Source organism: Carettochelys insculpta, chromosome 1 (assembly GCF_033958435.1).
Source record: "Carettochelys insculpta isolate YL-2023 chromosome 1, ASM3395843v1, whole genome shotgun sequence".
Classification (NCBI taxonomy): Eukaryota; Metazoa; Chordata; order Testudines; family Carettochelyidae; genus Carettochelys; species Carettochelys insculpta.
This window is the reverse complement of record NC_134137.1, coordinates 225386178-225412346: the sequence shown is the minus strand read 5'-3', so window position 1 is coordinate 225412346 and position 26169 is coordinate 225386178. Positions and strand designations below refer to the sequence as shown.

The 26169-nt window shown below is 47.9% G+C and overlaps 2 protein-coding genes across 2 annotated transcripts in view; one reads left to right on the top strand and one right to left on the bottom strand.

Annotated features, from left to right (window-relative positions):
• The window catches only part of ARHGAP31 (Rho GTPase activating protein 31), a 77763-nt gene extending 57966 nt beyond the window's left edge, over window positions 1-19797 (top strand). The window contains exons 4-12 of the mRNA XM_075000351.1: window positions 3876-3958; window positions 4659-4766; window positions 7284-7429; window positions 9316-9514; window positions 11443-11567; window positions 13447-13506; window positions 14201-14815; window positions 15279-15571; window positions 16706-19797. Coding sequence (XP_074856452.1) covers window positions 3876-3958; window positions 4659-4766; window positions 7284-7429; window positions 9316-9514; window positions 11443-11567; window positions 13447-13506; window positions 14201-14815; window positions 15279-15571; window positions 16706-19246 — 4170 coding nt within the window. The 3' untranslated portion in view covers window positions 19247-19797. The remainder of the gene's footprint in view (window positions 1-3875; window positions 3959-4658; window positions 4767-7283; window positions 7430-9315; window positions 9515-11442; window positions 11568-13446; window positions 13507-14200; window positions 14816-15278; window positions 15572-16705) is intronic.
• UPK1B (uroplakin 1B) overlaps window positions 1-26169 on the bottom strand; it is a 100911-nt gene that overhangs the window by 50314 nt on the left and 24428 nt on the right. The gene's annotated exons all lie outside the window — the stretch shown is intronic.

The following is a 26169-nucleotide window of genomic DNA, read 5'->3' as shown; positions in this document are numbered from 1 at the left end:
TGGATGCAGCTGTGTCTGAACAGCAGGGATGTGAGAGCAGGATTTAGGATGCTTGTTAATCCCACCGTCTGCCTCACTCAGCACTGTGTCTGCGGAGGGAGGGGCACAGCTTTGAGTGGCCAAAGTGATTCAGACACCAGTGTCTTGGGATAGGCAAATTCCTCATGACCAGAGAGGGATTAACCTTTTACTGTTGGTGGTATCAAGTTTATGTGTCTTGTGGCACCTTATAGACTAACAGGTATTTTGGAGCATAAGCTTTCATGGGCAAAAAATGCATCTGATGAAGCATCTGATGAAGTGGGTCTTTGCCAACGACAGCTCATGCTCCAAAATATCTGTTAGTCTATAAGGTGCCACAAGACTTCTTGTTGTTCTTGAAGCTACAGACTAACATGGCTACCTCTCTGATACAAGTTTATATGCTCAGTCAACCAGCCATGGCATTGCTAAATATTCACCTTTTCAATGTGGCACTCCCTTCTGTTCTGGGCCTTCAGTGTCTTGTAAGCCAGTCATGAACTGTGGTTCTGAGTGAGCTGGTGACCCTGTCTGACTCTTTCTAACACTCTTATAAATGGACTGATAGCTCCATCAACTTAGGTCAACAACAGAGGGCCACATGACTTATTTTGCCCCGAGATTTACTCCACCGGCTAGACGGAGGGTAGGATGAACAGGGGGGTAGCTGAGCATGCTTGCTGCAGTCAATGTCCTTGATTGTGTATCTGTATCTGAAACTCCCTGTCTTCAGTATTTCTCTTCCCAATCACAAGGTGAGAAGTGAAACAATCAGCAATCAACGCTACATTTGAAAACAGTGCATTTAAATAAAAGCACATGGCTGTTCCAGCTATTTTCTGCTTCTTGATGTTCTGAGTTTATAATCCCACACTTTGAAGACAGTCCTTGGTTTTGTAGCCAGGCAATGGGTTTCTAGCTCAGTTGGCTCAGTAGTATGGGTGCTGGGCATGAGTCAGTCATGACAACGCACGAATCAGCCTTTTCTTGCTGAATGTTTCAGCTTCTTTTGCTAGAGTCGAGAAACAAAATGTATGAGACAAAATCTGTACTGATTTGCTGCTGTGCAATCCAGCTGAAGGCTAATGTTTCAAATTTGCACCCAAATATCGGTTGTCTTTGGTCGGTACCAATGTCCTGGAGATCTCCCACAAAAATTTTAGGATTAGTTATGCTTCATGTCTGTGGAGTCAGAGCTATCCTTAGCATCTATGGGGCCCTGCGCAGGATTATAAAATGTTGCACCATTGACCTCAGTGTGTCAAGGGGGCACAGTCCCTGGATAAAACCTGCACAGACACCAGATTGCTCCATGCTAGCCTGCCCACTTGCCTACCCCACAGAGAGATCCTCTTGGGCTGCTGGCCAGAGTATGCCCCCCCGCAACTTGTGTGGAGAAAGAGTGAAGCCAGGGGAGCTGTGAAAATGCACCCTGACTCACAGGCATGTTCTCCCCCCTCATGGCCTAGCATGGCTCCTCCACCCAACACCATCTACCCGCTGCCGTCTGACTTTTTGTAGGGACGGTGCTGCTCACACCCAGGGTGGAGACAGGCGGATGGCAGCACAGACACGGACAGGCCTGTTCCCCCTCCTGCACCCCTTCACTGCTAAACCCTGCATTTTCCTGCTGCCCCCATATGGGGGAACTGACCTGGGTGCACAAAACTTCTAATTCACTTTCTGTGCCTGGGCTGCATAGGGAGATGGTATGAGAGCAGCAACTGCTGATGCCTCACAGCGCAGGTGGGGAAAGTGACCTGGATGCAGGGAGCCCTGGTGTATGCAGTGGTGCAGGGGGTGAGGGAGCGGTGGAGGGGACTGCATGAGGGAGACTGTGCATGTAAGTGTATGGGTGTGGGTAAAAACAGGTAACAAAGCCCAAAGCTGGCCAAACGCTAGCCATAAGCTGCCCCCACTGAAAGGGAACCATCACTATCTTATCCTTCACATTGCACATACATGCATAGCCTCAGGTTTATCTCTGCTCCACTCTGACAGCTCATGTAGATGTTACTCTGCTGGTGTCATATTTCTAGAGCTCTATCATCTGTGTAGCTAAAACCCACATCATTGCATGAGCCTCAGTTGTTGTATGCACATACAGCAGATAATAAAGCTTGTTTTTATTTTTAGGTTCATTAGCTTTTCATACTCATAAACCCCAAGCTATTTTAATGTCCAGGGTTTAAAAAGGGCCAATTTTTTTATTTTTTCAGACTTATTTTAAATGCAATATTTTTCATTTATTATTTACAATTTCTCCATCTTTTCCTTTTATTTCTTCCACACCTCCAATCTCCATCTCTCTCAATATTTCCTCTTTTTTCATTTCTATTTTTCACATAGTCATTGTGGGTGGCAGGGGGAGGGGAATACATTTTCAAAAATAAGTTGGTTGTAAAGGAAGGGAAGTCAAAAAGAAGAAAAAGGAAATATCTCCCAATTGAAGATATTAAAGGTTTTAATGAAGTAAGGCCCAGACTTTCAGCCTTGAACTTAAGGATACTAAGGCTACGTCTACACTATGAGATAAAACTGATCTTTAGTAAATTCAATTTTTTTAACCTTGTTCTTATGAATTCGAATTTGTGTCCACAAACCTTCTTGAAATTCAGCCTAACATTTTTCCATGACAAGTTTCAGCATCCCCACTGCCCCATGCAAGTTTGACAGCGTGAGCAATGCATTGTGGGTACTGATCCCACAGTGCCTTAGCCCCAGTTACTTGTGGGTGTTTCATGTTAGAATCCCAGGCTGCAAAGCACTGCTCCAGAATTCAGAGGTCCCAGTAACAGAATTTATCCCTCCCCCCAAACCCACCTGTGTTCCCTGTGACGTGCATCCTCTGCAGACGTTGGCATAGTGGTGGGCATCTATGCTACCAGCCCTGTCCACCCCCATCCCGGTTCCATCAGCTGCGTGTCTGGACCCTTATATTTGCAGGCCTGGGTGCTGCAGAATCCTAATTCTAATTCAATCAAAAATTCGCGTCCTTCCTGTGACCTTCTTCCTGCGCACCTGGGTGCAGAGCAACAGAGAACGAAGCGGCCATACATGGAGGGTCACCAGGTAGCTTTGTGGGATACATACAGGACACTTCTGGAGGCCAATCAATTTGAATTGAAGACATGGTGCTTCCCCACTAGCCTTTATTCGAAATTTGAAATTGACGTTATACCCACCTGGTAATATCGACATTTTGTTATTGGTATGAGGGCTCACTACTCAGAGCTAATGGTACTTACAGTGAAGACAGTGATGTTTTAATATTGAGCTAACTCCTTTAAATTTGATTTTATCTCGTACTGTAGCCGCAGTCTCTATGCCCCACAATGAAATGAGGTAAGTATCGTTATCCTTACAAGGAGGTGAAGTGACTTGCTTCAGGTCCCACAGAAAGTCAGTGGCAGGACTTCCTACTTATAGCTCAGTAATGTAATGAGAAAATTCTCCCTCTGACATCTGCCAGGCCTCTGTATGTCTCTCTCTCTCTCCCTTCTAAATTGGGTGCCCAATAATTTTCGACGAGGGAGAGGGCACTGTAAGAATTTGGTGAGTGGTCACAGGCAGCACTTTTCTGCACACTTTTCACTGCCTTTACAGCTGCTATTGGCTGATTTTCAGCCTGTGGGAGCTGCAAAGATTGTTCTGGGGCAGGGGCAGTGCGTGGATACCCCTGACCCCCATAGGGTGCTCAGAACGCTGGCCGCATGGGGCCACGGCAGCTAGGAGCTGGCCTGAGAGTCCTGCTAGACTTTGGCAGTCTGGACCCAAAAGTTTGGTGGGCTATGTTTTGCCTGTTCCTGCTCTAACTTCATCAATTAGATGGACTATTTTCTCTCTGATTGCAGGAGGCAGTATCTTGCTGCCCAGAAGAGGAGCAGTTGTCCCGTATCCAAAATGTCATCCAGGAGCTTCCGCCATCACATTACAGGTATGAATTCAGCTATGGAGGCAGTGGGAATCCGTATGGTGGCTCGTAGCCATGAGAACTATTCCCTGAAAAAACTTCAGCTTTGGGGAGGTGGTGACAGGTAGGTTCATTCATTGCCACTGAATTCAGGAGGTACAATTCACCTGTCCTTTAAATAAAATTAAATACCTCATTGCTTTATATGTCTGAGAAAGCAACCAGACTGTTCCGCCTTCTGTCAACCTGGCTCTCCTGCCCAGATGTCATATCACACTGAGCCAGCTGTGCACAGCTGTCCAAGTGCTGGGAAGAAGTCAATTAAATACATACACTTAGGCATGCAATGAGATCTTAGCATCCACAACCATCATATGCGTCAGTAGCCCTGTGCTTTCTACTATCCGTCCTTCTCAGATTCACAGCAAACCAGCCCCAGTAACAACATCCACAGCATTCTGTGCCGCTGCTCATAAACCCTGACATCACATATCACTGCTCTGGTTTTCATCTGCGGTGCCTCTCATGTCAGTCTGGGAGGAACAGATGACAGTCATTGAAACTAGCACCATCAGCACTGAAACCTCTTGAGCTAAAGAAAAATTCCCTTAGCAGGTCTTACATGGCAGACTGCTGTAATCTCTGGGTCTAGCAGCTAATGGGAGACTTGACTGTGTGTGCAGGAGCTGAAGCCTTTTTCTTTATTCCTACCAAATGTTTGCAGGACATTGGAATACCTGATCAGGCATCTGACTCACCTGGCCTCCTTCAGCAACATGACCAACATGCACACAAGGAACCTGGCCCTGGTGTGGGCCCCTAATCTGCTCAGGTACAGTAAGGCCCTCTTCACTTGTTTTCATAAGGCAGCACTGCTGAGCTGCTGCTGGAGCAGCGGATAGTCCAGGAGGGGGTAGGGAGAATTCTGTGCCACTGTGTAATACAGAATTTTGCAGAAATTAATATTGTGTGCACAGAATTTCCTTTCTTCCCTAGAAATGGGCTGCAGTGCTGCTATCCACCACCAGAGGCTACTGGACGTGGCAGAGGGTGAGGGAGGGAGAGGGCTGCTGGCAGCTGTGGTTCTCAGCATGCCCTGGGGTAAGGAGAGGGTGGCTAGCAGGAAATACCATGCAAACCTGGGACCAAGCAGCAAGCTTTTTTGCCCTCTGGATTTCTGGGCTCTGAGAATGGAGGGAAAGTTGGTGACTGGGTTACAGCAACCCTGCACATGGGTTCTGAGAGGGAGGGGATCCTGTGTATTGGCTGGGGGACACAGCTGGGCTTGGGGTAGGAGGAAGGATTATGGGTGTCTGGGCTTCCTGGCTGGGCTTGAGGGGTTGGGGGCTCAGGGGAGGATGGGACAAGGAGGCAGAGAAATAGGAACTAGGTTATCATAGGAGTATCTTTAACTGTTTACTCCCGTGTGGGTCTGTGTTGTTACAGCCATACTTGATGACAGTGACAGAGAGATAGCTGGGTTAGCCTGTATTGTACCAAAACAAAACAGCAGTCACGGAGCACGTTAAAGACTAACAAAATAATCTATTAGGTGATGACCTTTTGTGGGACAGACCCACTTCTTCAGATTATAGCCTTGAGTCTGTTCTGATAAGGCTGTGATCTGAAGCAGTGGGTGTGTCCCATGAAAGCTCATCACCTAATAAATTATTTTCTTAGTCTTTAAAGTGCTACGTGACATACTTGAAGACAGATATTTTGAAATAAATTTCCAAAATAACTGAAACTGGCCTTTTGACAGTAAAATTTGAGGAATTTTAAAATATTGTGTGCAGAATATTTCATTTTTGGTGCAGAATTTTTACTTTATTTTATTTTATTTTAGTTTAGTTTAGTTTAGTTTGGCATAGAATGCTCTCAAGACTAACGTGAGAGTGAGACTGGCCTGACAATAAGCCGAGGCTGGCCCAGGCACAGACTGATCCCACAGAGAAAAATGTAAAGAAATAAATAGCATAAATAATAATAAAAAGTAAATATGATTTAAAATAGTCTCTCAAGTTGAATAACTTGGGGTGTACTAATAATACTCAGGGAAGGAAATCAATGGATTTCTAAAAACAGAACTGTTTTTGACAGTGTCCCTTTAAAAATAAGGAGTTTCTTCATCACTATGAGATTGGAGCAACTGTTTTCAAAATATTAGTGGTGAAATTTGATGGCTCAGAGCAATGAGTGACTAGGGAAGAGATGGTGATGAGTGCTATTCAAGACTTGAGTCTAAGCCAAATCCATTTTGGTTACAAGTGAAATGAATTTGAAGGTCTTAAGATAGCTGCAAGAGGACATTTACTAGTATCACAAGATCAACAGACTGTTTTTTGTAATTTACCGTGCTTGAAAATCTCTGCTGAGAGCCAGTCCTGTGATCTGATCAAATGTTAAAACTATTGAACATTGCAAAGTGGACATTTACTCCTCAGACATTTCCATTCCAGATTCCGTCCTCCTTTTCAAATGACCTGAAGTCTCTTTTCTTTGTAATGCAAGTCCTCCGGGAGGACAAGAAAGAGGCAGGAGGTGCAACTGCAATCACCTTACATGGTTATCCCTTTGGCAATGCCCCAAACTGTTATCTGACAAACCACTCATTAACTTTACAAAGGATCCATTGCCCAGAGATGTTTTCTTCAGAAACACTTTGGCATGTCAAGATAAGGAAAGTTTCTCTGCTGAGCGAGTGAGAAAGCAAGAGTGCTGGGGGATGTGAAGGAAGGGTCAGGAACAGAGAGAGAGTCATAAAAAACAGCAGGAAAAAGCAAAGCTGGATACATGATGTTGCTCGGAACTGCTTTTCCCTGAGATTTGATGCGGTTCAGTTCTCATGCTTTGGCCTCAGATCCATCTTACTGAGATAAGCTCAAACCACAAAGTTTGGATCTGAATCCAAAGTCTGATGAGATGTTGGGTCTGGTGTTCTGATTTAGCGTCTAACAGAGACAGAAAACAGAGAGAAGGCAAGAAAAGGACAATAATATGTGACTAGAAGGGTGGAAATAAAAGGAAAAACCTTTGTGGAATAACACTTGTGAAAATAGAAAGGGGAGAGAGGAAATGGAGAAAGCAACACAGAAGGAAAGAGCGGGAGGTGAGAGAGGACATGGGGGAAGAATAAGGAAAGAATGGGAAGGAAAAGAGAGTAAAGGTCAGGAGGAGGAAAAAGAGCAAGATTCAGAACAAGAGTGAGTAAAAAATTCCTCTTCCAGGACATTCCTGCTGTGCCAGGGAAAGTTCTATCAGTGACTCACTGGGGAATGTCTCCCACACGTGCTCTATCTTGGGATGCAGGATTTTATTGTTTTTATGGATGCTCCCCCCTGTGGAACAGGTCGAAGGAGATCGAGGCTGTTGGCTGTAATGGGGATGCAGCCTTCCTGGAGGTGCGAGTCCAGCAGTTGGTGATTGAGTTTATCTTGAACCACGTGGACCAGATCTTCAACAACAACAGGACAACCAGCTCCATGGAGAATGATGGTAACTGACTCCCTGGCCGCATATGCTAACGCTAGCCACATGCCCTCCCACCAACACCCCAGACTTTCCTTTCTCATAGATGCATCTCATGAGGACCACAACCACAACCTCTTACTTCTTACCAACACCTCGTATCCTTCTCCTCAACATCCCCGATCATCCCCCACAAAAGCGTTAACTCACCCTAAACATTTTCACAAATGCCTGTGCTGATCCTGACACCATTCCTCCACACCCTTCTCACCCGCGTGATGTTAGTGTCAGTTCCAAGACTAACCTTTCCCAGGGATCTTCCGTTGTTAGCCCAACCCACCCTAGTCTTTCCCACAGCCACGCAACTAAACTCTTGTCTGCCACACCTAGAACCCTCAGTCTTCCCACCAACAGCCTGAGCTTTTCTCCTGAGAATGTCAAGCCTTCTCCAATTATAGGTCTTCACACCCTTGTGCTCATCTCTTTCGTCAGCCTTCTCTTCCCTCTCCTTGTTGAATCCTAGCCTCTCCTGTCATCAAAAGATGTGGCCAAAACTACAGTGTGCATTTTGCATGACATTTGGATCGCATGTCTAAGGATTTGTGGCTTTATAACTGGGGGGATTATTTCATAAACTAAGGGTTTGTCCTGGAATTCAGCAGAGTTGGGAAATACTGCTCGTGTTACCCGGAGGCAGCATTTTAGAGAAAGTGCTTTTAATGGGAGTTCTTGGTTCTGATTAGTCTCATGTAACCTCAAAAATGGCAAACTTATAATATTTTTAATTCTTTTCACTTTTTATTTGAGCTTTAGGGGAATTTTTGCCCGAAAGTCCCTCCCTTCCTTACCATTTTACCTAGCGACAGGGTGTGGCTAGTGGCCATGCAACCTTTCCACACTCAGCTCTGCCAGAACTCGCTAACCCTAACCTGTAATGCCCCCTTCATGTCTGCTGCTGGAAACCACCTGCGCAGGGCCCCAGCCCTGACCTTCTGACACTCTGCTCTTCCAGTGCTAACTCAATGCCAATGGCATTCTGTTCTCCCATGGAAGAGATTAGATCCCACAGAGTGACAAATTCTGCTGCAGGATTATTTCAAACTGGCACAAGTGTCATGATGGAGCAGTGACTTGCCACCATAAAGTGTTGGTGACATGTTGCAGTGCCTTTGTTCCCCAGGTTACCGGTTCAAAACTGGCCTGTTTTGTTAGTGACTGAAAATTGTTGCCTTCTAATAACTCTGTGGGGACCTGTGAGGAATAAATTCATTGTCTTGTTCTGGTTCTTATTGGGTAAGTTCCCATATCACAGAGCCCACCAGCAATGGCACTGAACAATCCCTTTGTTCAGCAGAAAGCCCAAGAACCTACTAAACTGTAGAGCCTGAGCATCCATCCTGCTCTGAGAGAAGGTTGGCCAATTGGTGAAATAGTGTGGAGGAATCTGGTCTTGCTATTACCTTCATAAGCAGAGGTCTTTGCTTTCCCAGGCTGTCCTTCTGCCAGTGCTAGAATTCATTATGAAGGAAAAAATGTTACTGTTCAAAACAACCCCTCTCTCCCCCCACCCCAAAACAAACAAACAGGGAGAAGGACTATTGAGTAGAGACAAGGGCCAGGCGCAAAGTTGGGATTTGGATCTGAATTTCCCCAAAGTTCAGGGGAATTGGTATCTATGTGTTTTGAAGGAACACATCTTTCATACTGAGACTTCAGCAGCAGCCAATAGGACGTGGAGCCTTGCTGAGAGGCACTGCAGTCTGATCAAGAAGACTGCTGTGGAGACAGGGGACTCATCAGACATGTGCATCCCTGTGCAAGTGCTTTTCCCCTCTGCAGAGAGAGACCCTGTGGAGAAAACACATGAGAAAACACCTCTCTTCAGGGCTGGAATCTTCTTTTTTCCTTTTCAGAGACTGTGCCCATTGTCAAGAGTCTGACACTGCCCTCTACCTCCCTTCCTATGAAACTGGTGAGCCTGGAAGAAGCTCAGGCGCGGAGTCTGTCAGCCTGCCACCCTGCCCGTAAGGAAAGGAGAGAGAACAGCCTGCCTGAAATTGTCCCAGTCACTGGGTCCTTCTTCCACACTGTCGTCGACCTACCGGATGGCAAGTACGTGCCCAGAGGAAGCTGAAATGCAAAGTGACACCTCCCCATGATCATGGTTTTGGCAAATCTGTCCCACTTTGATTCCCCCCCAACAAACCTCCCGTTCTGATGGAAGTAGAACGTGCCCTGCCTTTAGTGGTGTCCGAAGCTGTGCACCCTGTTGGCTGAGGCAGAGCTAGGGAGGGCAGTGCTTTCGGCTGTTCCATGGAAAACTCAGCCACCTTGGGCATGCTCCCTGGCTGCAGGGGAGCACATGGACGGAGAGCATGATGCTTTGGGGTAAGTTGGGCAGGAAGGCAGGGGGTGAGTGTGACACACACCCAAGTGCTGGGCCTGGCTCCTGCAGCTGGGATGTCTTCACAGGGATTGGTGGTGACCAGCCATGGCAGTGACTTTAGTCATTTGAAATGTTATGGGACAGACGGGCAGAATTCTCCTCCTCCTCCTCCACCTCCTCTTGTGATCACTTTCCCACTCGTTAATACCACCACCATCGGGATTACTGTACCCCCCTCTCCAAGGAGAAGACATCAGTCTCCGCTTGCAAGCACTGAATATGTGACCCTGCCACTCCCCTCCCTTCCTCAGCACAGAACCAGAGAGGCCTCTGCTGGGAAGCGCCTGTCTTGGTTTCCATCTGCCCAACCTGGTTGAATGTCGGATCTTGGCAACAGCTGTTGTAAGAGCGCCACCTGCTGGTGGTTTTTTCTGAAGTGCAGCCTGGCCATCTGCCTAATTGTACCATATAAATCACCGTGTTCGTTCATGCAAATATCATTGCTGCTGCACCACTAAGAGTATGTCTACACTGCATACTACTTGTGGCAATGTGTAGAGTACACACCCTGCATGTCCTGCGAGCATTGGTGTAAATAGCAGCATAGATGGTGAGAGAAGGAAAGACTGAGGCGGGGAGAGAGCAGGAAGCTGCTGAAGCCTTTTCCCATGGCCTCTTTCCTACTAGAACCTTTCATTGTGTAATGATGCACCACCGTGTGGACGCAGCCTGCCTTTCACTGAAGCATGTATTACCCATAACCTGTGTGCCAACGCTTCCAGTAGTGTAGGTGTAGCCTAAAAGATACTTACAAGAGGGTACAGGTTCTGAGAAGTGTGGAATCATGTGAGCTTGTTACAGTTGTCAGGTAGATATAGCTAGAGAGCATTAATTTAACCTAAATAGATTATGGACATTGGAGATTTGCTAAGCTAGTGACCTGTAAGGAACGTTAACAGTGATGTATCTGCATAGTTCATGTAGTTTTAGCAAAGGACTATCCACCACAAAGAAGTGGTACAGAGGCAGCCCACTCCCCGAATAGGATTCCCTACATTCCTGTAGTGTGTCCCTTTCCTCACCCTCTCAGGAGAATGGGCCACAAGAGAGGACTCTGTACCTCTAACATCCTCTGCTCTGTACTAAACTGATAGACAAAAAGGATTGTTGAGGGTGAGGTGCAGGGAGATGGTGTCTGATAACAGGAGCAGCAGAGAAGGTTCTTGCACCCAGGAAGGTGGGAGTGTGGGAAGGGAGAAAAACCAGGCTAATGCTATCTGAACAGAGTGATGCAAGCAGATGAAGACAAAGATACATATGATGATGTATACAAAGGACAATATGCATGAGATGTGGAGCTTCTGTCATTTTACCCTGAGCTTTTCAAAGGGGTGGAAGGGAGTAAGCAACCCCTCTAGTGAAAGTCTTGGGTTTGGGGGCCTAACTTACCGGGGACCCTTTATAAACCTCTGCTGCAAGGTTATTATAATGTTTGCCTTGCAAAACCCAAAATTTAAAAAGCGAGCTGGAGAGAGACTAGCGGATGACCAGAAGCTGAGGGGAGTAGGGGAGACAGAAAGTTTCTGTGACATACCAGGACTAGGGGTTGGTGACAGGTACTTGGTACTAATCTCCTGTTCATCTTCTCTTCCAGGAGAAAATTTTCCACCAAATCCAAGAAATGGAAGTCAATATTTAACCTGGGCAAGTCTGGATCAGATTCAAAGTCAAAACTGAGTCGAAATGGGAGTGTGTTTGTGAGAGGGCAGAAACTCTCTGGTAAGTTAATTTCCTCTTTCAGCCACTAATCACTCCTATCCCAAGTGACAGTGCTACAGTACCTAGCCTGGTGATGTCCTTGCTGCAGAAACTCAGATTGGGGGCAAAAGTCAGATTAGGCTTCTAGGGCTGTGGGGGGAGGAGGAGTCACATAGTTGGCCTCTTGCATCAGTGGCCTTTCACTTGAGCATGGCCATGACAGGCAGTCAAAACCAGGCAATGCCAACCCACTGCATTGTAGGGGTGAATATGCTTCATTCCCAAGCACCCCAGCCTGGGCCTTGGAGGTACTCAGTACTAAGCCCCAGTTCTGCAAAGCTTTTTTAGGCTCAGGAGTCTTAATACCACAGAGGATATGGGCCTTAACTATTTTGTTTGATAGCTTGGATACATGTAACACCCTGGACTTGGGTTTAGAGGGATCTGCACTCCTGGAGGTATTATCCCTCATAAATTGGCCATGTGCCATTAGTTAATACACTCTGTGTGATTCTGAATTAGAGACTATTTTATGCCTACAGGGCATTAAAGAACCAAAGTGTATTTGTTTACACTGGCATCATGAGTTCCCATTTTCACTGTCTCTTGGTATTTTGGTAAGGTCACCTTTGGAGAGCTTACAGGTAGAAAGATGTTTTTCCTAATGTTCAGTGTCCCAAACACTAGATTCTCCTATGTTGAAATTTAATAATTGCTGTACTTCTTGGGAGCATAGCTAGTATCGCCAAGCCCAGGGCTTCAAAAATCATGGGTCAGGCAACCCTCCTCCCACCCCCATCCCCAAGGGGAAAAAAGAGAATTTGGTTTAAAAATCAGGACATTAAAAAAATCAGAGGTTCTTTTAATTTAGCTGATCATTTTTGGAGCCGTTAGGATTTCTTTGTTCAAGCTTTCTCTGTAGTTGCCATGGCTGGAAGATACTTTATCTTTCCTTTTTTAAAAAGATAGGATTGAGTCTCATTAAATCTCATTAATCTAGGAGCTGGGTCTTTATGAAAAAACTCAACATGAAAGTATCAAAAAACTCACCTGAGCTGGCAGCACTGGCTACCTCTTGTCTGGCTGATACTGCATATTAATTAGAGTTTGGGGTCAAAATCCCCCTTGTATTTTGAGAGAGTTTGGATCCTGTTCCAAACTGTTAGGTTCTGGCTCACCTCTGGTAGCATGCTTGCCTACCTGCAGTCACACCTATCCGGTGTGATTTGCAGATGCAGGCCCCGGTCACAGAGGAAGCTTGTGACAACTCTTAGGGTTGATCTTCCGGGATTCGATTTCGCGTGCCTCGTGGGGACATGTGAAATCAAACTGTCAGGGCTTGAGAGTCAGCCCCTGTACTCCTCAGTCTCGAGAGGCGTAAGGGAGGTTGACAGGAAAGTTTCTCCCTGTGACCTCCCTCAGTGAGGACGGCCAGGTTAAGTTGATCGTAGATAAGTGGATTCCAGCTACATAATTGCCTGAGCTGAAATTGTGTGTTCACAATTGTCTTTAAGGTCTAGTGTAGACCTGGCCTTAGAATAGCTCTCTGTTTCAAGCTCAAGACCATCCTGCCTCTCTGATGAGGAATGCTTTCCACATGCTGCCATCTCAAACCAGTCAAGGACCTGAGCTGGTGTGCTCATTTTCAGGCCTGGCCTGTCTCTAAATATAGGACTATTGGGGTTCTTTCTAGGCCCAGCTTTTTGCTAAATAGGGCACTAAGTGCGATCAGCCTGTTTCTTGTTAATAGTGGGATGCTAAATGCCTTTTTATTGTATTAGCCCACCTCTGGGGTCTTCCTGTTGCCTTTAACTATGCTGTTCTCTATTCATAATAATTCTCTAGTTAGGCAGTAAACTGAGAGGATCTGATGTATATTTCTAAATTTAATTTTCCGCAGAAAAGGCAACTATTCGACCAGCTAAAAGCATGGACTCACTGTGCTCCCTGCCTGTAGAAGGTGAGACCCTGACAGCCTGCACCTTGGGCTGCCAAGCTACGGGACAGGCCTGCGAGCTCTCAGCTCTCACAAATGTGTGCATGTGTCTTGGCAGGTGTTTTGTGTATACTTTTCTCTGAGTACTGCATGGTCTTATGTGCTTCCACTGGATGCTGAGACATGTCCCTGCATGACCATTCCAGCGTGTAAGCACTCCTCTCCCCCAGTCTGTATGCCGGTACATCGGCATCTGCATCTGGGCTCACATATATGCGCGTGTGTGGATTATCTGCTACCAGTACAATGGGCTGCATTGTTCCAGTGGGCATGAGAACCCTATGTGTAGGAAGGCTTCTGGAAGCAGGATGAGGCAGTGCCTGGCTCGTGCAATCAGCTAGCATGGCCTAGGCACGGCTGATTGGCAAGGGCACACTGAGATGCAGGGAGCCAGTGAGAATATTGGAATCCCCTGATGGAGGGGATTCTGTCTAGCTGCAGTTCCCAGTGAGAGCTGCCTTCTCTGGGTAGAGTGGCAACCCTGGGGGAGAAGCCTGAGGGGTGTTTTGTGGGTCCTGTGCCCTGCCCTGTCTTGGAGACTCTGAAGGGCTGGGGAGTGTTCAGTGGGGCCTGCCCTGTCTCCTGTGTGAGTGGAGGGGGGAAGGCTTCCCACTGTCACAGCTCTCTTTGCCAATTCTGTTTGTCCCCTTTTTCCCAGCGGAGGATGAGAAAGGCCGGTTCAAACGCACCATCACTGCTGGAGGGTTTTTCATCCCGGTGATGAAAATGCGGACAGGAGGCACTAGCAGTTCGGGTGACCTCAGCAAGGAGATTGAGTGGGACCGTGAAGGGGCCCCAGCGGGGGCTGAGGGAGGCTCCGAGCGCAGTGGGGATAAAGCTGCTGCCCGGGCTCCCCAGGCGAGGCAGCCCCCTGAGCAGTTGAAAGTATTTCGGGCCACGGAGGATCCTGAGAGCGAGCAGACCTCCCCAAAGACCTGCCGCATGTTCTACACCTCTGACGCAGCTGCCAGATCAGGCTTCCCCAGCAGCCTCTTCCCTCTGGAGGCCTCCCCTCGGCACCAGCGGAAAGCCCTGAACATCTCAGAGCCCTTTGCCGTTTCCGTGCCCCTTCGGGTGTCCGCGGTCATCAGCACCAACAGCACCCCGTGCCGTGTGCCTGCCAAGGACAAGCCTGTCCTCTCCAGCCTGGAGGAACTGTCCACTCTGGGGCCAGACAGTGCCGATCCCACAGCACCGGAAGGGGATTGCCAGCCCAGGCCTGAGCAGGCCACAGACAGGAAGGAGAAGCAGCCCCAGACTGAGGCTGCAGCAGGTAAAAGGACAAGAGGTGGCTGAGCCTATCTCCAGCAAGGAGCTATGCAAGGTTGAAGCAGGGCCGAGGGATGCGCTATGATGGGGACTCAGGTCCAGGCTGGCCATTCCATCCAGTGCAGTCAGCAGGGTCGTGGAGAGAGCTGAGGCTCCCTGTGACATGCTTGGAGCAAGGAGAAGCTCAGTGGCCTCCAATGGGTGCCTGGGGGGTGGTATTCAAGGGACAAGGGATGGGTGGGTTGTTCCACAGAGGGCTGGGAATGGGGGACTCACGTTGTGTGAACTTCCTGGCAGCAGTACCCTGACCTTGCTGTTGGGGACTCTGGACAGTGTACTGAAGAACATTAGTTTAGATCAGCTAGGATGGGTTGAACCTAGCCAGGTCTTTTATCTCAGTGCCCTGGGCCAACTGTGTGCCCTGTGCTGTGAGTGGTTTATATCATTGATCTGTTTTTCTAATCCAGATTCTACCACCGCTGAGCTGATGACAGCCAGCAAGCCTGAGGTCTTGGAAACCCCAAAGGTAGCAATGGAAAACCAGGATCTAGCAGGTGGTAGCAACAGCACCAGTGGCAGACAAGCCCCAGAACTGAACCATGGCTTGAAACAGACACCAGCATGTCTGACAGGCCTACGCTCGGCAGGTGAGATCGAACAAGGCCAGCTGAGGACCCAGGGAAACCCCATGGAGAGAGGCAGCCAGCAGCAGGAGACACCAAGGGTTGAACCAGAGGAGGCCTCGTTCTGGAGAGATCTGGTAAGGAGGAAACCTTAAGGGAGGGGATAGCCATTGTCTTAAAGGACTCAGGGGGTGGGAGCAGGACGGAAGTATCCCCGTCTTGCAAGGAACTGCTACTGTGGCTTGGGGAGCGCTTGTGTGGGTCTTCATCCAAACAACCTCAGGCTGTGGTCTTCACATGACATATTGGCCAAGTAGAGCTAAGCTTGGCCAGGTGTTGATTGACTTTCTCTGTTCAGTCCACTCTGACTCCCTTTTTCTCTTAACTACGCCCTCCTGGCAGTACTTTCTCACTTCATCTGGAAGGCTCTCCATGTATCTAGCCAGTCTGATCCTCCACCTCTGACCCTCCTCCCCTGTTCTCTGCCATATCCTGTATCAGGACTGTGGTTTTTCTTAAGATGATTTTTCTTTTTTTTGTTCAATTCCTGCTCATCCGAACGCTTTGTAGGGTCACACCAAGGGGAGGTTTTCACTGAGTCACTCAGCCATCCCAGATCTTTCCTCTGGGTGGCTACAGATGAGTGGAGCCCAGAAATGTGTATGAGGAGTTCTATTTATTCCTTCCAGTGTGCATCACCTTGCATTTGGCCATATTTCTTTAATGGGGTGTGTAACATCCCCAGCTGGGGCAGGTGAGTCTATCTCATGGGGCCAGCTGGGAGGCAGTCCAAGGAGTTGTAGCAGTTGTTCTCATCTAGCTCACTTTGGGCACTTGCCACCAGACCCGAGTCCCAGCCCTTCCCTGTGATGCTGTCCCCTGTAACGTCATTTGTTTGCAGGCATATGCAAGGGAGGCAGTGTAACCTAATGGCTAGAGCACTGGACTGGCACTCAGGAGATCTACCTTTTATCCGTGGCTCTGTCAGTGGCCTGCTGGGTAACCGCGAGCAAGTCTTGTCACTGCCCCGTGCCTCAGTTTCCCTACGCCCCCTGTACAGATCCACTTTGAGATCCACAGATGAAAATGTTATGTAAGAGCAAGGTGGTGGTGTTATTTAAACAGATTTCTGGTGACACAAGCATGTGTGCCAGTGTTTCCACTAGCCTGGCTGTACCCCACAGAGCTAAAGCAGGCAGCATTGTGGGCAGATGGGCACATGGAGATGGGAGTGGTTGCTGTCAGGTTATGACATTTCTGGTGTTTTCCAGGCTGAAGATGATGCTACCAGTGCCCATCTGGAACCGCTGTGGCCGGAGATTCAGCAGGAACTCAAAATTATAGAATCTGAAGAGGAGCTCTCATTCTTGCCTACAGATGTCCTCAAGACAGGCCCTTGTCAGCAAATAATACACTCAGCCCTTGCTCCTGAGGCCTCTGCTTCACCCCAAACAGAGAGCATCTCTTCTAGTTCTGTGCTTGCCCGGACGCTGGCCAAACAGGACGCTCCAGCCAGAGTCCCCTGGGTCACATCTCAGTTGCCTTTATTTGGTGCCACCTCCAAAGAAATACCAAAGGAGCCAGGCCACCTCCGGGGTCCTAAACCTGAAGCGGTAGCACAGCGTGACCGCTCTCCTAACACACCCGAACGGGACACTGTCCTGTCTGGGACAGCTTCCCCAAAGGACCATCTCATGGTGTTCGATGTCAGCACTGATCTTCTGCCTCTCCACCAAGACCAGAAGCTTTTTGATACACAGCCGCTCACCGAGGGGCCTTTAAAAGAAGATGCCTCTGAGCCCAGTGCGCTGCACCCAGAGCAAGTCAAGGAGAAAGGCAGCATTTGCCTGCTGGCCAGGGAAAAGGACGTCTTGGCTGTGGGCCAGCAGGGCGTCCTGACTCAGAAGGAGAAGCCTGACAGGACAACCGCAGGAGACAGCCTGGTCTCATCAAAGAGGACAAGTGGAACTGGAGCCCTGCCACTCAAAGAGGGTGGCATGGGTAAGAGATCCCAGGACTCTTTTGACCATGAAGAAGAGGATACGGGGACAGATAACATCCAGGGCTTCGAGCTGGTAGAGCCATGGGAGGATCACCAGTGGGTCACCAGCCCGCTCCATTCCCCCACTTTCAAGACCCTTCAGGAAAAGGCAGTACAGGACTTTCAGTCACAGAGTCACAGAGTGGAAAGGGGCCTGTCCCCTAGGCCCCGGTTCAGTCGCAGCCTTTCTCTGGATAGCAAAGACATGGTGCTGAGTGTGTGGCCTATGCAGCCACCTTTCACCAGTGCAGCTGAAGAGCGTCCGTGTGATGGTGCTACCTCGGGAACTAGGGAGCTGTTAGAAACGCTGCCACTCTCACCAAACAGGCCCAGACATGTCAAGCAAGCCGAGACCTATCTGAGTCCTCCAGAGGACTCTTCTGAGCCAGAGGGCTCAGGTGATGCTGTGAGCAGCGAGGCAGAGCCTGCAGCAGGGATACTGCTAGCCAGGCATGAGGAACCACGCACAGCCTCTCTTTTGGAGCCAGGGGAGAAAGAAGTGGTTGGCAGCAAAGAAAACCCTCAGGACCTGATGCTGGAGCTGCCTTTTCCATGCTGTAATACCCCAGACGGATTCTTGCAGGCAGAGGAAGGAGATGAAGATCTATCCAGGCCTCAGGATACTGCCCCTGCTGGAGCAGCTGTCAGCGAAGTTCTGCCTTCTGCCAATGAGCCACAGCTGAGTAACCACAAAAATGAAGACATGCCCCGGAAAGTGAGAACTAGGCCATCCTCTCTCAACTTGGATTCACTCCTCTCGGCCCCAGATTTCCTCATGTTTGAGAGCCTGGCGGTGCCTACTCCACCTGGAAACCCCCGGTGTGCACAGAAGGAAGGGAAAGGCAGTGATTCTGTCCTGTCACTGCCTGCTGCCTGCCCTGCCAGAAACAAGGGTGACCCCTGGGGATCTCACTTCGATCCCCGGGAGCTAGACCTGGATTACATGGCAGTGGCCCATGCTGCCACCGGCCGCCGTAACTCTGCCCCTGTGAGTGTGTCAGCAGTGAGGACCTCTTTCATGGTTAAGATGTGCCAGGCCAAAGCTGTGCCAGTGATACCTCCCAAGATCCAGTACACCCAAGTCCCCCAGCCATTACAGACTCAGAACACTGACCATGACATCCCTGATTTGCCAGGGAGGAAGGAGACAGAACCCCACTTGGCCGGCAGGCAGACCCACCGAGCAGCTTGGGGCCACCTGGAGCCCTCAAAGAGCCCTCAGGTGGAGAAGAAAGTCAAGGAGGAGAAAGAAAACAGTGACCCGACTCAGACAGGTGCAGTATCTTCTAGACAGCGCAGCCTCAACCTTCTGCCAGATCCTGCCCTCTCCAGTCATAATTCCAGCCAGGAGGCGCCTGTGCTGCGTCGAAAGCGCACTTCAGAGGGGGAGGCTGCAGGGGACAGCCCCCAGTCCTCAAAAATGGAGAGGCCATCAGGGTCTTCCAAGCCTTCCTACAGATCCAGACCAGGAAGACCCCAGAGTCTTATTCTCTTCAGCCCACCCTTCCCCATCATGGACCATCCATCTTCCTCAGCAGACTCCAGGGTGTTGTTATCACCCATAAGAAGCCCCTCTCAGACCAACTCTCCAAACTCCCTTTGTGGTGACCTGTCTGGGAACCTGCAGCTAACTCCTGAGGGGGTCACTCTGCGAAACAAAATGACCATTCCCAAAAATGGCCAGAGACTGGAGACCTCCACCAGCTGCTTTTACCAGCCCCAGAGGAGGTCAGTGATTCTGGACGGGAGAAGCGGGAGGCAAATAGAATAACCCCCGCAACTCATCTCACCCCTCTTCCCTGGTGGATGAGATGGCAAGTGCCTACCTTGAGACCAACTGTGCTCTTGTTGCTCTTATGATTATAAATATTCTATGCAAGAAGGACGAACATCCTTCATTTCTTCCTGCAGAGCATTTTGCTACTGAGGTTCTCATGATCTTTGTCTCCCTCTGTCCTTTTCTTGCAGCCCTACATGATCCCAAGGAAGTTTGTTTTCTTGTCTTGTTTCCTAACATGGCCTTTGAATGTCTCATCCTCTGGAAAAAAAAGAAACTGCCATAGTCCATGGGAGTTAGTTACACTGTATGTTAAAGAGGTAATCCCGGGCAGGTATATTTTCCTCCCTTCTGCTCCTAGGCAATGATGCAGGACCAACTGTGCAGCCATCCCTGCAGTACTACTCTGAGTAGCATCAGCAAACGGCAGAGGAGAGTGGTGACAGCTGAATGCAGGAAGGGAAAATTAACCTGTAAAGATCACGCTGGCCGTGTCTACGCGAGCCAAAAACTTCGAAATGGCCATGCAAATGGCCATTTCGAAGTTTACCAATGAAGCGCTGAAATACATATTCAGCACCTCATGAGCATGCGGGCGGCCACAGCACTTCAAAATTGATGTGGCTCATCCAGGTGGGGCTCCTTTTTGAAACGACCCTGGCTGCTTCAAAGTCCCCTTATTCCTATAAGCAGATGGAAATAAGGGGACTTCAGAGCAGGCGGGGTCCTTTCGAAAAAGGAGCCCTGACGGGATGAGCCGCGCGGCGGCGAGGTGCGTCCATTTCGAAGTGCCGTGGCCGCCTGCATGCTAATGAGGCGCTGAATATGCATTTCAGCGCTTCATTAGTAAACTTTGAAATGGCCATTTGCATGGCCATTTCTAAGTTTTTGGCTAGTGTAGACGTAGCCACTGTCTTTGGTGTCCTGAAGAGCTTCCACTGGCAAACATGGTCTTGAAGGCATTGCCCACAGCTGGTCTCTTGTAGCACAGAATGAGGGTGGCTGACCGAGACAGGCCACAGCTTCCCTTTCAACTAAGCAATTCCCGCTAGTCTGGCTGTTTCACAGTCAGACCTTCCCTATTTGTTGTGCAGAATTTTGGGGGAGTTGGCTTGTACCTGGTGCTCTGATTCCAGTGGGGTAGAGGTTCTCTTGGGCTTATTTGAGTGGAAGAGACATTCGATCCAAAGAACAAGACGACAGGTTTTTACAACCAACTAGGGCAGGGGTATGCAAACATTTTATGTTGGGCCCCACTTTTCATCCCTGCAGTTAGCAGCCCCCACCCCTCCCCCCCACCCCCAGCCTGTCTAATGTAATTCAAACTGATGGAAATTTCAGTTATGTTCGTACAAAAAAAAAACAACCTTTTGGCACATGTAAGAAAATAAGTCTGTGGAATGTGAAAATGTTGTTAATCGGTATAGAATGTAAATATGCGTACGTAAAAGCAGTTACATATTTCAACATTTTTAATCTGTAGATGAGCCTGAGACCCAGCAGCTGATCGTGCTGCAACCCCCCTTACAAAATTTCACACACACCCCTGAGGGGCCCGCCCCCAACTTTGCTCACCCCGATCTAGGGCTTAGTTACTTGTTCATAGCATTCTCCAGTCACTCGCTGCCCCTGCAGTTACACGATGGGCTCCCAGCAACTAGACAAGGTCTCACTTACAAAATTTCACACACACCCCTGAGGGGCCCGCCCCCATCTTTGCTCACCCCGATCTAGGGCTTAGTTACTTGTTCATAGCATTCTCCAGTCACTCGCTGCTCCTGCAGTTACACGATGGGCTCCCAGCAACTAGACAAGGTCTCACTTCTTATCACTACTTGCTTGGCCAATGCCTTCTCTCCTAATTTTCACGTGCCTGGCCATTGGCCCTTGGCTACTTTTGCACTTCCTGTGCCTGAGATTTGAGGCAGATCACTAGGAGCCTGTCTGATGTTCACTTCCCTCCCCATTGGTGCCTTTCAGATAGATTGGGAGGAATGGGGTAGAGAGGATGACTTGTTGGTGCAGAGAATGGGGGAGTACCATGTATGACATCCCAGGAGGAAATTCAGGTGAAATTAACCAGTCCTGCAAGAGTGTTGCATTATTGCCAATAGGTAGCCATAAAGGGACAGCTGCCAAAGGAACTGGACTATGGCTTCTGCTACAAAGTCCTTTGACGTAGGTTTAATTGCAGGCATGTCTGTCAGCTGCTGTGTGAGCAGAGGCAGGTGCATGACCCTCTGCCCTCCTCGGTGTCTCAGCAGTTAAAAATATCACTAGTGTTCCTGCAATAGAGAGAGAGAGAGAGAGAGAGAGAGAGACACCAATCTTGATACACTCCTAATATTGGCATCCATGAGGGCAATTCTGACCCAGTGTCACAGCTCATACTCCCCCTGCTAGCGAGCAGAGCTAGGAGAAGTAACTGAGCAGCTGGAAGGGCTGGGCTGTGGCTCCCCAGAGCAATGACAATCAAGAGATGCTCCAATCTAAAGTTATAAATTCATTAATATATGTTCGTTGTCTGTGTCTCTCTCTTTATTTGGAGGCACCTCCATGTTCAGTCTCTCAGGTGAAGTGGCTGCTGGTCCAGCCAATGGGACCATTTGGTCTGGGTGAAGAGTAAAGAGCCCTATTGCTGGTCTGGTTGGGATGAGAGATGTGTAGGCTTCAGGAACCCAGTGGTGATTCCCCATTGCCTGGTGTCCAATTTTGTTGTTTGTTCCTGTGTGCAAAGTGAGACGAATGACTGAATTAGAATGCTTTGCCCCTTGACACCATCTTATCATTTGACCCCTGCTTTGTCTGGAAGCAAAAGCCCTCATGTGGGGAAAGGTCATTGAGAATCAAACCCGTGGGGCTGCCTAAAGTCAGATGGGAAAGAACTTAGAATCCTCACCCAGTTTCATTCTTTCCCGCCGAGCTATGTAGCTTCTCTTGGGTGGGGGGTCTTACCTATCACTGCACAGTTAACAGGAGATGATGCAGGTAGGTTAGGTGCAATATTTGGGGGTATATTACACAACTATGCAAAATGTAATGTGAGTGGAAGGTATTCCCAGGTTTTTTTGTTTCAGGGAAGTAGTTTATTTTGGGTGGGGATTTACGCCTTTCCCCCTACCATTAGGAGCCCCCCTATTGTGGTATAGTGATAGTGACAGAACTGGAAGATGAAGGTAGAAATAGCCCAACCTAGTTTCACAAAGCTCATTGCACAAAAAAACCAAACCAAACCAAAATAAGAAACATGAAAAGCTGAGTCCTTTCATTTTTCATTTAGTTTAACCTGCCACTAAAATGGAGGCAAAGCTACCATAGAAATATAGAATTTTAATTTTGACACTGCCCCTTTAAGAAATAAACCTGTAGGGTTAGATAGAAAAACCCTGAAATGCTACTTAATGCTACCAAAGCATGGACCCAGACACTATAGCTTTGGAAGGTCTTCAGAATTTGAGCCTACATCCAGATATGGATTTTACAAATGAGTATTTTCTCTAGGTAGTGGGTAAAACTAAATCTTACAATTTGATCTAAATTTTACAACTTGATCCCATTTCTGCAGTGCTCTGCCCATTTTGTTTGTGTGAAATTGATCCTTCCTAATGGGAGGACATTGTATTTGTCCTTACTGAATTTCATTGGGTTTATCTCAGACCCTTTATACAGATCATTTTGAATTGTAATTCTATACTCCAATGTTTTTGCAATCCCTCACAATTTGGTACCAGGTGCAAACTTGATAAGCATTCGCTCTATGCTATTATTTAAATAATTGAGATTGAACAGAACAGAACCCAGAAATAATCCCTGCAAGAATCCCCTAGATAGGTGCTTTCAGTATGATTGTGAATCACTGGTAACTACTCTCTGGAAATGGTTTTGCATCCACTTATGCACCCACCTTAGAGTAGTTCCATCTTATTTGCCTAGTTTGTTTATGAGAAGGTCATGTGAGACAGTGTCAAAAGCCTTACTAAAATCAAGGCATACCATGTCTACTGCAACCTCCTATCCACAAGTCTTTTTATCCTGTCAAAGGCTATGTCTAGGTTGCCAAGGACTGTTGGCAAAAGATACGCAAATTATGCAGCACATTTGCGTATCTCTTGCCGACAATTCTGTTGGCAGAGGCTTTCCTGACATTTGGCCCCCTTCTTTGTCACGAAACACGGATGACTGAGATGTTGGCAGAACACTCCTGGAGTGGCAGACTTCTCTCGGGAGCCCTCCAAGCTCCCAACAGAAGCCTGCAGTTTGCACACAGTCAAAGAAGCTACTTGGCTGGTTTGACACAATGTCTTCTTGACAAATCCATGCTGAGCATTGCCTATTACCTTATTCTCTTGCTGGTGTTTGCAAATTGATTGCTTAGTAATTTGCTCCAGAGAGCAATCACAGATGGGCCTGTGCCACAAACTTTGGAGCAGGAACTCAAGTTCTACAGATCTGGGAGGTTTTAGATTAAGTGATCCACATCAGGGATCCCTGTAAGCTGCGTGCTTGTGCAGCCACTCAAGAGAGACTCAAATGCTGCCAGCTGGCTAACAGAGCACCTACAGCTGGGTTTTTGTTTCTACTAATGGTGAACATTCATGCTTGCATCAGTTCACATAACAGAGTTTATTCCACACACGGATGGAAAAAATCCTCACATGGACAGGAAAGATCAGAGGGAACATATATCCATGTTTTCTGATTGCAGTCCTGGACCCAAGTCACCAAATTCAGCTGTGGAGACAAAATTCCCAGAATTCATGGGGCTTGGAAATGGGAATCAATTTCAGGTCTGTTATTTCTAGACTAGAGACAGGTCCAAGCTGTGCTGTTAGGTCATGGTGCAGTTGGTAGAACCATGCCTACATTAGAGAACTGCACCATTGCAACCTGCCCCAGTGCAGCTGAATCAGGGTAAATTGTAGTAGTGTTGCACATTCACACGGACCATCCCTTGTTTGGTGTGCGTCTGCTCCACGTCCAACATACCTTGTACCTGTTGGAGGAGCGTTTATGGGAGACAGGTCCATCCCACAGTTTAGAGTCTTCCCAAGTGTGTACAGAGGTGTCTGTTGCCTGATTTTACTAGCATGGACATGCTTTTCCTAACTAGATCACAAGGCTGCAGTTCACATGATCCTGGGAAGAGTGCAGGGACCTCTCTTTTTGGGTTTTCAGGTGGCCTTTTCTGCCCTCAGGCCCTACCCTGATATTGTACATCACACTCCTGTTTTATGAGATCTAGAAGAGGGGACACAAAATGCCCAGAGGGGTCACTTCCTAATCTTTAGAGTGCAAGGGAGGGATGTGTGCAGCCCTCAGTGACTGCAGGGTTTTGGTGGGCATGGGCTGGGGGGGGGGGTCACATGGCTAGGTGGGAGTGGTGTTGGATGGTGAGGGTCACTTGGATGAAGAGAGATGGGTTGGGGTGGTCACCTACCTGGATAGGTCGTGTAGTGTCACTGCCACCTGGCTGTAGGACAGACGTGCTGGATGTAGGCACAACCTGGCTGAAAGGGAGGGGCATTGGTGGCTCTGTGTGTGTGTGTGTGTGTGTGCGCACTCACCCATGTGGTCACCTGGTTTCATAGTGGGGCACTGATGAGCATGGGATCAGCTGGTGTTATCATGGCCTTGGGAACAGGCAGGAGCTAGGGCTGTACATTACATTGTAAACAATATTAACATAAAGTGTCCATCCCATTCACTCATTTTACAAAGGGTGAAGCACTTGTATGATGTGGTCTTTTAGCATGATCGGGCTCTGGCGTAAGTTAGGTCTGCACCAGACACCAGCAGCCAAGCCTACAACAGTTGCCGTCAGCCAGAGTCCAAAGTGCAATCAAAATCTTCTCTTTCTTTAGACTGTAAAATGCCTGTACTGATGAATACTGTGTTAAATTTATATATATATATATATTTATATATATATATAAATAAAAGAACATTATATATAAATATATTAAAAAGTGTAATGAAAAATGAAGGAATTGTCTAAACAGGTCCACCAACTCTGTGAAACTCGGGCTGATGTACAGAGATTGTTTTCCATTAAAATTTCTTTACTGCTGAGACTGTGAGCTGGAACAGATTATAACCGGCATAGGAAGGTGATGCAAGATAATACTTATTGTTAACCATGGATCAACAGTACATCCTACCACCATTGAAATCAATGGTAAAACTCTCAGTGAGGTCAATGGGAGCAGAACTGGGTCCTGGAAGAGGATGGAAAGGATCAGCGAGCCTCAAAATTTCTCCCTGAACATCCACTGAAGTTTCAACTCTACATTTCATTGGGGCTCCCTGATTTTCACATCACTGCCATCTTCCCTCTTAGATATAAATATACGTGGCTGGGTGTAAAATTCAAAAGCTGATCCAGACCCTGTTTAGTCTTAGCCTGATTCTGATTAACTTACTGCTCAGTAATAACTGAGCCTGCTCCAACTACAGGCGTAATGTACACACAGCTTGTCATTGACTTCAATGGGAGCTGGCTGGAGCCGGAAAGGAGAAGGAAACCAGAAGACAAGTTCTGTTTAGGACCCAGTGGTGTGGGCGGAGACCAAAACAGCTTGCTCAACCCGTTGGTCCTCTTCACAATACTGGCTTGATGCATGTCAGGGAAAAGGTTAGACTTTAGAGGTGAGGTGAAGAGGACTGGCTCACAGGTTATTGATTATTGCTTCTTCTAGTCCCAATGGATCATATTCTTGTTAAGCATTATTGTCTGAGTGGACTGCCTACCTTTGTGCCTTTTATTGCTTTAAGAAATTAAGTTTTGCCAGGTCTCAGCCATGAGATTAAACTGGAGTTTTTATAAAACAGATCTGTACGCTAGTCATGTTTTGAGACTTCATCCTTTGCATGTTCATGGTGAATGTGATGAATGAATATTTCTGTTTCCTAATTTTGCT